The 13,337-nt window shown below is 42.6% G+C and overlaps 1 protein-coding gene across 2 annotated transcripts in view; it reads left to right on the top strand.

The window, feature by feature from the left end:
- The window catches only part of RELN (reelin), a 438,814-nt gene that overhangs the window by 355,400 nt on the left and 70,077 nt on the right, over positions 1-13,337 (top strand). For both annotated transcript variants that reach the window (XM_034766139.1, XM_034766147.1), the window contains exons 32-36: positions 3,165-3,323; positions 4,388-4,576; positions 4,809-5,082; positions 7,055-7,195; positions 7,295-7,472. In XM_034766139.1, the coding sequence (XP_034622030.1) occupies positions 3,165-3,323; positions 4,388-4,576; positions 4,809-5,082; positions 7,055-7,195; positions 7,295-7,472 (941 nt within the window). The remainder of the gene's footprint in view (positions 1-3,164; positions 3,324-4,387; positions 4,577-4,808; positions 5,083-7,054; positions 7,196-7,294; positions 7,473-13,337) is intronic.

The following is a 13,337-nucleotide window of genomic DNA, read 5'->3' as shown; positions in this document are numbered from 1 at the left end:
GAATCTGAAGAAAATATTATTTAGGCCAAACAAATTAATCTTTCCCATCTGCTTGTACTCTTATTTTTCTCGTGTCCCTAGTTTGGTTTTTCGGGGGGGAGGGGTGAAATTTGAGCTTTGTAAGAATGAGGGAGTTACTCGGGGCAGATCCTCAGCTGGTGTAAACTGATCTAGTTCCACAAGAGACACTAGAGCTGTGACCATTTATGCCAGCTAAGAATCTGGCCCTATGTGTTATAATTTTTATTGTGTAAGGGCAGCTGGGAACATTATGTAATTATTTTATTGGCATTACATGCAGATGAACTCAGCTTCCCATGGAAATGTAAGATACAGTGGTAATCAGAGGTGTTTTTTAAAGCTAACTTGTCCTGCATTGTTATGGTACTATTCTGCCAATTGAACTGGGTATGAAGCAGGGGGAGTGATGACTACATGCTGTTTAAAAAATAACATTGAAAGTGAATCAAAATTAATTGTTTGTGTATTTCCTGAATGCTTTCTAATTTTCCTCCCAGAGTGTAACAACAGGACCGCCACATGATTTGTCAGTTGGTTCTACAGCAGTTTGAAAATATGTCTAGGCTTATGCATATGACTATGTACTGATTCCAAGTATAATTGTGTATGAGCTCAAATAATATGCACTGTAGCAAATTACCTCTGCGTGGTTCTATACTCAGTACAAGGGCTAACCTCAGTTCATATAGGGATGCTATCAGCACCATGGGGACACTGCTGGACAGGATAGGTACAGAAACAAATAACATCATTTCTGCACCATTCAAAAAACTTAATGTACAGAAGATCTTACTCCCCATGTGATTTGCATCCCACAGACAGTTCTCAGGCTTAGTATAATACTGGCAGTTTAAATGTAAATCTCTCTAAATCCTTGCACAAAGTTCTTAAAGCAATGAAAATAAAGATTCTGGCATAGTCAAGGTGATGTCTTAATTTTCATAGTTGGTTTTAAAATCAGAAATATACAATTTTCATTTAGGCAGAAAACCAGTAATGAAAGAGATGAAGAAGGATGATCCAGTGGTCAGGGCACTGGGTTAAGCTGTGGGAGACTCACGTTCAAGTCCCAGTTCCATAGATTTCCACTGTGACCTTGGGCAAGTCACTTAACCTCTCTGTGCCTCAATTCCCTATCATTAAAATGGGGCTAATAAAGCTACCTCACAGGGATATTATGAAGATAAATTGAGGCTAAGATTTAGTCATGGGTATTTTTGGTAAAAGTCATGGACAGGTCACGGGCAAAAAATAAAAATTCATGGCATATGACCTGTCCATGACTTTTACCAAAAATACCCCTAACTAAATCTCTACTTCTGGGGCCCTGCTGCTCCGGGACCACTGCTGCTTGGGCGATCCCCAGGGTGCCCCCAAGACTGCTGCTTGGGCGCTCCCTGGACCCAGCCACACCAGCCACTACTCGGGCGATCCCCAGAGCCAGCTGCACGGGGCTGCCTGACCAGTGGCCAGTGCAGCTGCCCCTGGGGCAGCCCCCAGGGCTGCTGCTCAGGTTCTCCCCGGGGCCACCCGAGCAGCAGCCAGTGCGGTTGGCCCCAGGGACTGCCCAAGCAGTTGGCCCCAGGGCCAGTCCAGCAATGGCTGGTGTGGCTGGCTCTCTGGTGGCCCCGAGAACCCTTGCTCAGGCGCTCCCCGGGGCTGCCCCCAGGACTGCAGCTCGAGCAGTCCGCAGGACCAGCTGCCTGGGGCCTCCCAAGCAGCGGCCAGTGCAGTAGGCACGGGGACCACCCGAGCAGCTCACCCAGGGTTGCTCCAGCAGCAGCCAATGTGGCTAGCCGTGGGGCACCCAAGCAGCTGGCCCTGGAGTCAGCCACACCAGCTGCTGCGGAAGTTACGAAGGTCACAGAAAGTCACGGAAAGTCACGGAATCCGTGACTTCTGCGGCCTCCAGTAAGAGAATCACAGCCTTAAAATAAATGCATTAGAGATTGTGAATCACTCTGCGATCTAATGATAAGAAAGTTACATTATTATCATATAAGTATTCTAAAAAAAGTGTGACCCCAATTGAAAGTCAAGCTAAAAGTGTTTGTTAACGTTGGGGCTTGAGTCAGTTCTCATTTACACTGTATAATTTATTCAGCTAAGAAGTTAAAAAAGGATGAGAAATTTAGAATAAAATAGGAATATGGAGGGAGGGCCTGACTCTTCCTTTATATACACTGGTCTAAATCAAGAGTAAATCCATTGGATTAAATGGAATTTCTCCAGTTTAAATTGAGGGTAAGTGAAATGAGAAGCAAGTCAAGGAAGTTCATTACCTTCTACACAGGAGAGCCTCTTTCTCCTCTCACTGCAGTTTGATACCATTGTCGTCAGTGGACTTTCTGATTTATACTAGTATAAATAAGATCAGAATCAGGGCCAGAGTCTCTTTTCTTACATTACATTCACGGGGCTTGATACTCCTCACACTTACAATGGTGTAAGTCAAGAGTAAATCTGTTGACCTTGATGGAGTTACAGCAGTGTAAAACTGCTGTGAGAGGAGACTCAAACCCAGAGTATCTTAGTGGTGTTTCTTTCATTCTCCTATATGATGGGTAGTGCCAATAAATGACTTCTGTCCCCCATGGCTGTACTGTGTTCTAATATCTACTATACTAAATCTAAGATAATGGAGATAATGTAACTTTTAAGGATGTAATATATATAGTAAGGGTGAAATCACAGTCAGGCGCCATCTTCAGAAAGGACTGGGTTTACAGCCTGCAAAAAAACAGCCTCTTAGTGACCGAAACAAGCCACAAGGATTAATTATATGAAATATATATTAAATGTATTAAAAGATGTGAGTCAAATTCTTCCCACAGTTTCAGTGGTGCAATCTCTCTAGCTTCAATGCTGCACCTGTATAACCAAAGGGAGAATCTGGCCCTGTCAGTTTACTGCTAATCCAAGCAACATATGACAACCAGTAATCCTGACAACAGTAATAACATCCTGCCAACAAAGGGCTCTCTTCACAAAAAAGTATGTGCTACATGAAAAAACAAACCATTTGCCCATGTCATGTAACGTACATTAAACTGATATGGGGATTTGACAGAAAAGAGACTGAAGGATTGGCCTTATTTTTTCTGTGTGGTTTAAATAAATGATTTTGTTCATTTTTAATACAGGGCTTGTAGTTCAATACACAAATAACAATGGAATAACCTGGCATTTGCTGCGAGAGCTGGATTACATGTCTTACTTAGAACCACAGATTGTTTCAATAGATCTACCCCGTGAAGCTAAAACATCTGCAACTGCTTTCCGATGGTGGCAACCCCAACATGGTAACCAATGCTTTACTAAAAATTTAATAAGCAGCTTTCCAATAAAACAAACATCCAGCCTTCCAGCGCTTGGAAATAAGGTTAAGAGCTATGGACATTTTATTTTAGGAAAAACAAACTAAAAATGTATTATGCCTATACAGCTACCACAGGATAGTTTTGGCTCTTAGCCTATTCATAGCTTACTGCTAAACAAGGCTTTTCTCAGTCATATTATTATTCTTGTTATTGTTTATATAGCACCGTAAATGTGCATCGTGTGTTACAGAGCAAATAACTACACAGTTCACACGCCAAACTGTTCACATTCTAAGTTTAAATCAAACTTTATGATTGATAACAGACATGAGGGAATGAGAAAAGGAAGGCAGCCCAAGTAAGTTTATATGGTTACTTAGATGTGCTCTTTATCATCTTGATGTATGTTTTGCCTACAATTTATAAGCTGAAGTTAGTTGTCAATTTTCTCTTCCTCTCCTCCTGCTTCTCAGTTGATAGCATTAAAGGGGGGTACAGTAGGAGGACATCCAGTATGAGAGTGTAGAGGGAAATGGCTGGCTCAGGCAATAAGATGAGTTCAGAGATGAGGTAGGGAGAAGGCGAGGAACAACTCCATGAATATCATCTGTACGAGGGGTTTTCAACCTTTTCCTCACACAACTCCCTTTTCCAGACCAGAACCCCCATCTTATCTAGTCAGGACCCCCTTCCCACTTAGCAATAGAAAGGGCAGGTTGAGAAGCCCAATCTCCATAACAGAGGCTCAGGGAGTACTTCATTTAAAAATAGGAAAAGATTATGATGGCACTAGTATTCCATCTTGAAAAATAAAGAGGAGGAAATATCTGTGTTCCCCAGAAATAGAGCCACCAATAGGTGGTAGATTATGTCTTGAGTAACTTGTCAGATATGGTTAGCAAGAAGATTTTAATTGATTGAACTCTATCCTCACAAAAAGGTGGTATTGGAATTGTGAAACAATTAAGCTAGTCTGCATGAATAGTACAGACATGATTAAATATCTTACTGGGGCTCCACTAACCTTCCTGTCTTTCTGTTTGTAGGGAAACTTTCAGCACAGTGGGCCTTGGATGATGTCCTTATAGGAATGAATGACAGCTCTCAGACTGGTTTTCAAGATAAATTTGATGGATCTGCAGATTTACAAGCAAGTTGGTACAGGATCCAAGGGGGTCAAGTAGATATTGACTGTCTCTCTATGGATACAGCTCTGATGTTCAGTGAAGATACTGGTATGTGTCACCAAAGGAAGGTCTGAATGGGCCTATTTTTTAGGCTACAGGGGGCTTAGGTCTTTATAGGATCCATTTAAAAAATGGGGGATATCTGTATAATAGTCTGTTTGGGAAAGGAGAAATGCTTTCAGGCTATAAAGTTGAAAACGCTGAACCCAAGGAAAAAGCAAACATTACATAATATTAAAACATTACATAATAAGAAAGTATTTTTGTTCTCTTTTCTTAGGAAAACCTCGTTATGCTGAGACTTGGGATTTCCATGTGTCAGCCTCCACTTTCCTGCAGTTTGAGCTGAGCATGGGTTGCAGTAAGCCATTCAGCGATTCCCATGGCATTCACTTGCAGTATTCCTTAAATAATGGGAGAGACTGGCACCTGGTGACTGAAGAGTGTGTTCCTCCAAGCATCGGTTGTCAGCATTACACTGAGAGTTCAATTTACAGATCAGAAAGATTCCAGAACTGGAAGCGAATTACTGTCTACCTTCCACTTGCAACCATGTGAGAATTGTTGTGTTGGCTATATATCAAAATATAGGCTTTTCTGAACTAATCTGAACAAATATGCCTCAGCTTGGGAATTTTCTGAATACTTCTTAATAATTAAATATGAAATGTGCCAGAAAATAAATACATCATCCCTATAAACTGCACTTTAAAATATTTCAACAGATGTAATATGAGCTGTGAAAGTATCAAATTTAGCTGAGTCAATTCCTAAGTCTTGCCTATGACCTGACCATAACAAGGGCTGTAAATCTACTATAGGGTTTTAAAGATACACCAAATGAAGTGTCAGAAATTAATGCACTCACACATTTCAGAAGAAAAACAGCTTAAAATAAAGGCATTTTGCCATGTGCACAGATAGATACGATGCCATTTCAGACCAAGATTTATGCACTTACACTTTTACAATGATAGGACCCCACATGTGCTTCCTTTGTCAGATTTAATTAAGCCATCATCACATCAGTATAGGAATGATAAAAGCTATATCTTACATAGCATAACCACATAACACCCACTAAGGCAGAATTAATCATTATATAAGACATTATAGAAAAACAGAATCTGCTGCTGCTGAACCTGCGAATCTCAGCCTCTCTGATAGGGAATAAAATTCCATTTTTAGGAAGAATTAAAACCCTGCTCCTTAAAATGAATAAGATACAGTGGTAACCAAACATGGCAGATGTGCTGAGTTCTGCTTTCTTAATGAACCCATTCTCCAAGTCTAGGAATAGCATTAAACTGTGTAATTCATAGATTCATAGATTCTAGGACTGGAAGGGACCTCGAGAGGTCATCGAGTCCAGTCCCCTGCCCGCAAGGCAGGACCAAATGCTAAGTATTATCACACTAATGATAATAATACTTAGCATTACACAGCTTAGTGCTTTACCTCACCAAAACCATCTACAAGTATTAACTAATTAAGCCTTGCACCCTTACGGTAAATGCTGTTACTCCCTTTTACAGAAAAACAAACAAACAGGTACATAGTAGTGAGTGTGACATATCCAAGGTCACACAAGAAGTCAACATCAGAATGGAGGCTAGAACTCAACTCATGGCTCCAAATCCCACTGCGCAGTCCACTATGCCATGCCTCTGTTCCCAAATAGTCTTCTTCATACATTGGGCCCCATCCTGATCCTATTGAAGTTAATGGGATTTTTGCATTCAGTGGTATGGATGGTATGGTATGCAATGCATTCCAATCCACTGCATGTTACCTGCCTGAACAAATCCGAGATCATCTAACCAATAGCATCTTTGTTTAGATTTTTCAACTTTTTTCCTCCAGCTAACCATAATGTACTGCAGGATGAGCAACAGTTATAGAAATATATATTTTCATTCCTTCTTCCTTACATGATACTAGACAAGATCTTTCATCTGCCTTCTTATTCTAATGAAATTATGATTTTTTAAAAGCCCTGATAATACACAGGACCCAATCCTGCTTCCGTGTTAATGGGCACAGGATAGGACTCTTCTGTCTTCTGAATTTTAGCCTGACATATCATAGTTTATAACAAACTGATTCATACAGATAAACTGCTAGCTGCATTGAAAAGTTATTTGTGTGTGCAACAGGCTATTAAATACTAATGTATTTAATGTCTCTTGCTCAACTACATTGTGTTAAACAGTGCACACATCTGAACCATAAATCTAAGCAATGAATTCAGCATCATACATGCCCCATTGCAAAGTACTATGTGTACAGTATTGAAAAACGGAGACTCAGAGAGTTAGAGAAATAGACACAATAATCCTAAAATCCTTAATCAGTTTTCACTTAGGCTATACTCCTGTTAGAGTCAGTTAGAATTTTGCCTGAGAAGGACTTCAGGATAGGGTTCCGTTTCAGCTGGAATACATTTAAGATATTTCTGCTGCCTTTCCCAAACGCAGACTAGAATGCTGTTTTTCAAACTGAGTTCTGTTTGTTCTGTTTTGCTAGCTCTCCCAGAACACGTTTCAGATGGATTCAATATGATTACACTCCAGGAGCAGATTCTTGGGCTATTGATAATGTAGTCTTGGGTACGGGATGTCCCTGGATGTGCTCCGGCCATGGAATCTGTGACTCAGGCCACTGTGTGTAAGTAGACAAACCTGACATCATGTGCTGTTTTCATAGTAAAGTTGTATTTTTATTACCCCGGATAGATAATCCCTTTTTCTACCAATATGTTGTCAGGTGTGACAGAGGCTTTGGAGGTCCATACTGTGTCCCTGTTGCTCCTCTGCCTTCTGTTCTGAAAGATGACTTCAATGGTAACTTGCATCCTGATCTTTGGCCTGAAGTCTACGGTGCCGAGAGGGGAAACCTGAACAGTGACACAATCAAATCTGGAACCACTCTCATTTTTAAAGGGGTTAGATATTATTTAAATTCAAACATTTAATAAAATATCAATACTCTTAATAATAGCAAGTATATTTTCCTTTCTTTGTTTCCTGCAAATTATTATTTTAATAATTTTAGACAAGAGGTTATTTTTCACCTTTGATACTATTTTCTGGCCTGAGTTATATTCACTGTGTTCAGCACATTTCCTTTTTTTGAACATTTAACATATTATTTTTCCAATTTCTACTTTAGCTTCTGCTGTCATTTTAATAAAGCTGAAAGATGAGAATAAAACTCCACAATTGAGATTTTTCCAAGCCAATTATAGGGTTTGGGCACCCAACTTCCATATTTGGCTTGGAAAAATTAATGGGAGTTGTCTCTAAATCCCCTACTAGTTTTGTAAACCCCATTGCTAATTTAATAAATCTCAACCTACATGTTTATTTTTGCAAATTTTGTATGATGTGGATTATTTAGCATTATTTTATATTTAATTATGTGTTCAATGTATATTCTTACATTTTATTTTTATAAAGTTTGATAGATAGATAGAGTAAAAAATCAAATATGTAAGACAGAATAGAGCTTACTTTCCAAACCTTGCACTTCCTTTATAACCTTAAGATATGTCTTTGTTCACACAAGCACTCTAGTTTTTAGCTGACATGCAAGCCATTTTCAGTTAGAGTGCAAATCCACAGCTATACTGTCACACCATTAGTTTAGTGCTTCTCAAAAATAAAGTGTAAATATTAATTTAGGTGTAATCAATGAAATCTTTAAAAATATTTCTTTGGACAACTTCTATTCCTTTCCAGTTAAGCAACTTCAGATAATCAAAATCATACTAAGAATATTAACTGTCCTAAAACTGGATTGATACTTCTTGAAGAAATACCTAAGGAAGGAAACCCTGGAGGAGGGGAAAACTCTGTGAGGAACCCCATGCAGAGGCTGGGTTTGCCAAATCCCATCCAAATGAGCAGTGGTTCTGCTCCCCAGATCCACGCAAAGTCAGGGCAATCCACTTATGGCTTGTCTATATGAACAATTAGTTCACAGCAAGCTGGGGTGTGACTCTACCTTAAACTAGCCTGCTGCGGACTAAGGCCTTGGCTACACTGGCGCTGTACAGCGCTGCAACTTGCTGTGCTCAGGGGTATGAAAACGCACCCTCCCAAGCGCAGCGAGTGCAGCGCTTTAAAGCGCCAGTGTAATCAGCGCCTGCAGTGCTGCACGCTCGCTCGCAGCGCTGCAAGCTATTCCCCTCAGAGAGGTGGAGTACTTGCAGTGCTGAGAGAGAGCTCTCGCAGCGCTGGCGGCGTGACTACACTCGCGCTTCACAGCGCTGCCGTGGCAGCGCTGTGAATCCCCAAGTGTAGCCAAGACGGTGGATCCTGCTGACACACATTAACAGTACGTTAATGTGCTTTGATCTATTCCCATTTTAAAAGGATTGTGTAACAATATTTACCTCCTTTGTAAAGCTCTTTGGGATCTATATAAAAGCTTATATAGTGGTGACAATGTTGTTGTTAATATGCCAGTATTCCCACAAAGCTCCAGCAAATAGTCAGAGCTGAGTAGTATAGCAGTTGAACAGAAAGACCTAAAAGAGAATATGGGTTCAAATTAGAACTGGTGTAGAGAAAGGTTACCAGGATGATCAGGGGAATGGAGAGCCTATCTTATCAGTGGAGTCTAAAAGAGCTTGGATTGTTTAAGCTTGCAAATCAAAGGCTGAGCATGGATATGACTCCTCTTTATAAATACATCAGGGAGGTATTAGGGTCTGTAGGTGGAGAAGAGCTATTTAAACTAAAGTACAATTTTGGCACAAGAACAAATGGTTATAAAATGGCCATGAATAAATTTAGGCTGAAAATTAGAAGAACCACCAGAGGAATGAGGTTCTGGAACAGCGTTCCAATAGGAGTAGGGGGGCAAGCAACCTAAAATAGATCTTAATAAATTTATAAATGGGATTATATGATGGGTTTGCCTGCAATAGGAGACTGGATTCGATGACCAAGGAGGTCCTTTCCAGATCTGTGTTCTATGGATTCAAGGATGTGACAATCTGATTGTATTGTACGCCCTATCACCAGTACAAGCATCCTTTAGCAAAACTTGACAATGTGTGATTAAAAATTCAATTGCTTGCTTTTTGGTTTCTGCAGCCATCTGTCTCCCACAATTTGGGACATCTGGGCTGCTCTCCTCTCTCTGCAGCTCACAGAGGCAGAGTTTTGTTGCTGCATGGCCTGGCCAAACTCCCTCTGTTCCTGCGTGGTGACAGACTCTATGCCTCTGCAGCAGCAGATGGTGATGGTTCTTTTGCTTCCGCTCTTCCGCCTCCTATTTTAACTTTTCTGCCTATTTTTGGGGCAGTGGGGAGCAGCACTCTCCCTCCTTGACATTCCTCCTCCTCCTTCCTGGGTCTGTCAACCTTTTGGGGGTTTAACCCTCCCTGAGCCTGCCCTGCAGCATCTTCCTGCACCACCACCTTCTCTGCCCCTTACAGGCCTAGCAGAGCAGCCAAGAAAGCACCAGGTCAAAGCCAAGTGGTGCTCTATCTGAGGCAGCTTTGCCAGACCCAGCAGATGGTGAGGTGTGCCCAGCCTGCACCCAGCCTTTTGTCCCTAACTCTGTTAGATCCTGAGTTGGAGAGGCAGGTGGGCTCCCCTACCCACAGAGGCAGCTGCGACTCCAAATGGGAAAAATGGACTGGGAAACCCAGTGCAGACCAGGGAGAGGCTCCAAAAGCAAGGAGGGCCTGACCACTTGACTCATGGGATAAGAACAAAGAGGGGAGGTTGCAGGGCCACAAATCTCCCTCCCCCTCCCCAGGAAGTGAGACAGTCCTCTAAAGAGGGCTCTAGGTCATAAGGAAGGCAAGTCACAAAAGGCATCACCAAGCCACAGCAGAGCTCCTACACTCCCAAAGCACACTAACAAGCTAAAAAGGAGAAAAAAAAGGCACACAAAAAAACAAAAGATAAGAATCCTCTGACTCCTTTTTCTCCTCCTGAGGAAGGTGAGCTATCTGGCTGTGAAACCTGAGCATGCTCTTGAGAGTAAACCTCAGAGTAAATTTCTCCTCTCAAAATCCTCCCCTGAGGCTGCAATAGCCTTTCACTCCTTCTTCAAGGAAGCGATGAGGGATTAATGGAACAAGCCTGATAAGGGCAAGCATGTTAACAAGAGCGACCTCGGGCTCTATAACATTCAAGTATCAAAGGGCTCTATTGCTGAGATATCAAAGGGTGACATGCTGTAGCGACCCTCCCCAGGAATATGTTTATTCCTTAAGAGGGGGAGATCGATCCTAAGGAACCCATGGATAGAAAGATGAAGGCCACTCTCAAAAAGGGCTTTGAAGCCTCTTCTGTCAACCTCTGAGCATCCCTGGCAGCTACCCGCTTTGAAAGTGCATCTCCTTCCTGGCTGGAAGATCTCAAAGCCCTTAAAGACAGAGATCACCCTGACTTTGGCTCCACTTTAAAGAAATTCTCCCTAGCAACAATGTTTGTAGCTGACATCTCAATGGATGCAATGAGGTCCTCACCCCGAGCCATGGCTTCCAGCTCAGTAGCCAGGCACCCACTATGGCTCCAGTCCTGGAAGGTGGATACTCACTGTAAGCAGGTTCTATGCTCAACCAAGTTTACATGATCCCTCCTTTTCGGAAAAAAGTTGGTTATGATGATGGCTGACAGTGCAGCAAATCCAAACTGTCTCTCCTTTCACCACTAAGTGCACTCAGGAGGTGATATAGCCCAGCCTTTACAGTCAGAGGTGCTTCTTTCACTCCTCATCCTCACAGAGGTAGCAGCAAAGGGACAATAGATTCCCCAGTGGAAAACAATGGATTCAAAGTCTAGGGGGGTGAGTGGCAGTCCAAATGGAGCTCTACCCTCCTCCCAAAATGCACTTTATGACAAAGATCACATACGCCTCCATCCAGAGTTGAAGTTAGGGCGCCGGATTTTCCATTTCCTAAAGAAATGGGTTGCATCAACTACAGACAAGTGCATCAGGAAAATAGTAAGCCAGGGATACTCCCTCGCGCTGTGGGCTCCACCCATTCCATTTTTCCTCCAGTCACCCAGCTCCCATGACCCCAGAAAACACAATCTGATCCAGAACAAAATATTTCATCAACTGGATATGGGAGTAAAAGAGAGAAGAAGGAAGAAGAAAGGTTATCTGGGTTCTGCTCCATCATCTTCATTGTACAGAAGTACGTGTATTGGAGCCATTCTTAACCTCAAAAGATCGACAAGTGAATGAAGAAAATGAAGGTTTGGATGTAGACCGTGGCCTCTACAGTTTCATTCCTGACCCGCAGGGGGAGTTCTTGATTTCAGTAGTTCTAGTGGATACATTTCCATATCCTCCTCAGACAGTGCCACTGCAAACATCTGAGGTTTGCCTACATCAGGAAATATTAGCAGTACCAAACATTCCCATTTAGCCTGTCCTCGACCCCAGAGTTGTTACAAAGATGGCGGTGGTGATAATAGCCAGACTCAGATTGCAGGGAACTGACCAGTAACCATATCTGGATGACATCGTGATCAGAGCTCCATCACAATCAGCAGCGCACAGGGACACATCTTGGACATTGAATCTCCTTCAGGAGCATGGCTTCATCATCAGTGCCAAGAAAAGTTCCCTGGTTCCATCCAGGAATTTATTTCCTTGATCCAGAGCCACAAGAGGCCCACCCTAGTACTATGCCTCCAACTCCTAGGACTTCTGTGTCCTGGATAGGATCACTGCATGGGCACAGTCACACATTAGATGTCTTCAAGCCTTCTTTCTGAAGTGTGAGACCATGCTCTGTAAGGCATCAAAGATCAAGGACAGGTTCTGATAGTGCTCAACTCCTTATATTGGTGGACAGCCCAAGACAATGTCCACAAAGGCATGCCCATCGCTCTTCCAATCCTTTAGTCCTCACAATCGATGCTCACTTGGAGACCCAAACAGCTCAGGGCCTGTGGAGCCAGGAGGAAAAGGCTCACAGGATAAACCATCTAGAGCAGAAAGTAGTCAAGTTAGCTCTGTGAAGGTTCCAGCCTACCCTGAAGGGGATCAGTGCCCTGTTTCAACCAGACAGTACTACTATGGTTATATATTTAAACAACCCTGCACTATACGCAGAATCAATGGAAATAATGCGGTGGGCAGAACAGTCCCTTCTTTCCCTGAGACTGATTCACATCAAAGGGGACCTGAACTAACAGACAGACTGGCTCAGCAGGCACAGGGTCAAAACTCTGAGTGGTGCCTGAATCAGGAGGTTTTTGATCTCATAGTTCAGATTGTCAACCTCTCTCCAACCAGCCTGTTCTCGGATTGTACAAACACAAGGAGGCCAAAATGCTTCACAATGGAGGCAGACCCCAGATCCATGGGAACAGATGCCTTATCACACAGCTGGCTGCAGGGCCTACTCTATACATTTCTACCCTTTCAACTACTGGGGAAGGTGGTCCTGAAAATAGAAAGAGAACAGGCAATGGTAAATACTGATAACTCCTCACTGACTGAGGAGACCTTGGATCTCAGACCTAATGGAGCTTCCATAGAGACCAGACATCCTCTCGCAAGGCCCTCTTCTTCATCCAGACCCAAAATGACTTCAACAGCCTGCCTATTGGGAGGGAAGCTTAGAAAGTCTTGATCTATCTCCCAGTGTTATTAAGACATTGCTTTCACCTAGGAGAGCACTAAAAGCATACTCCTCTCTCTGGCCCAGATTCAACAACTGGTGCCAAGAGCATAGCGCAAATCCCAGAAATCCAACCATTCCAGACTTCCTCCAAGAGAATGTAGACCAAGGCCTTCAACCCAGGACCATGGTGTGTCAGGTGTCTGC

Source organism: Trachemys scripta, chromosome 1 (assembly GCF_013100865.1).
Source record: "Trachemys scripta elegans isolate TJP31775 chromosome 1, CAS_Tse_1.0, whole genome shotgun sequence".
Taxonomy (NCBI): Eukaryota; Metazoa; Chordata; order Testudines; family Emydidae; genus Trachemys; species Trachemys scripta.
Note: the sequence above shows the minus strand (reverse complement) of the source record. Positions and strands in the feature narration are given on the sequence as shown.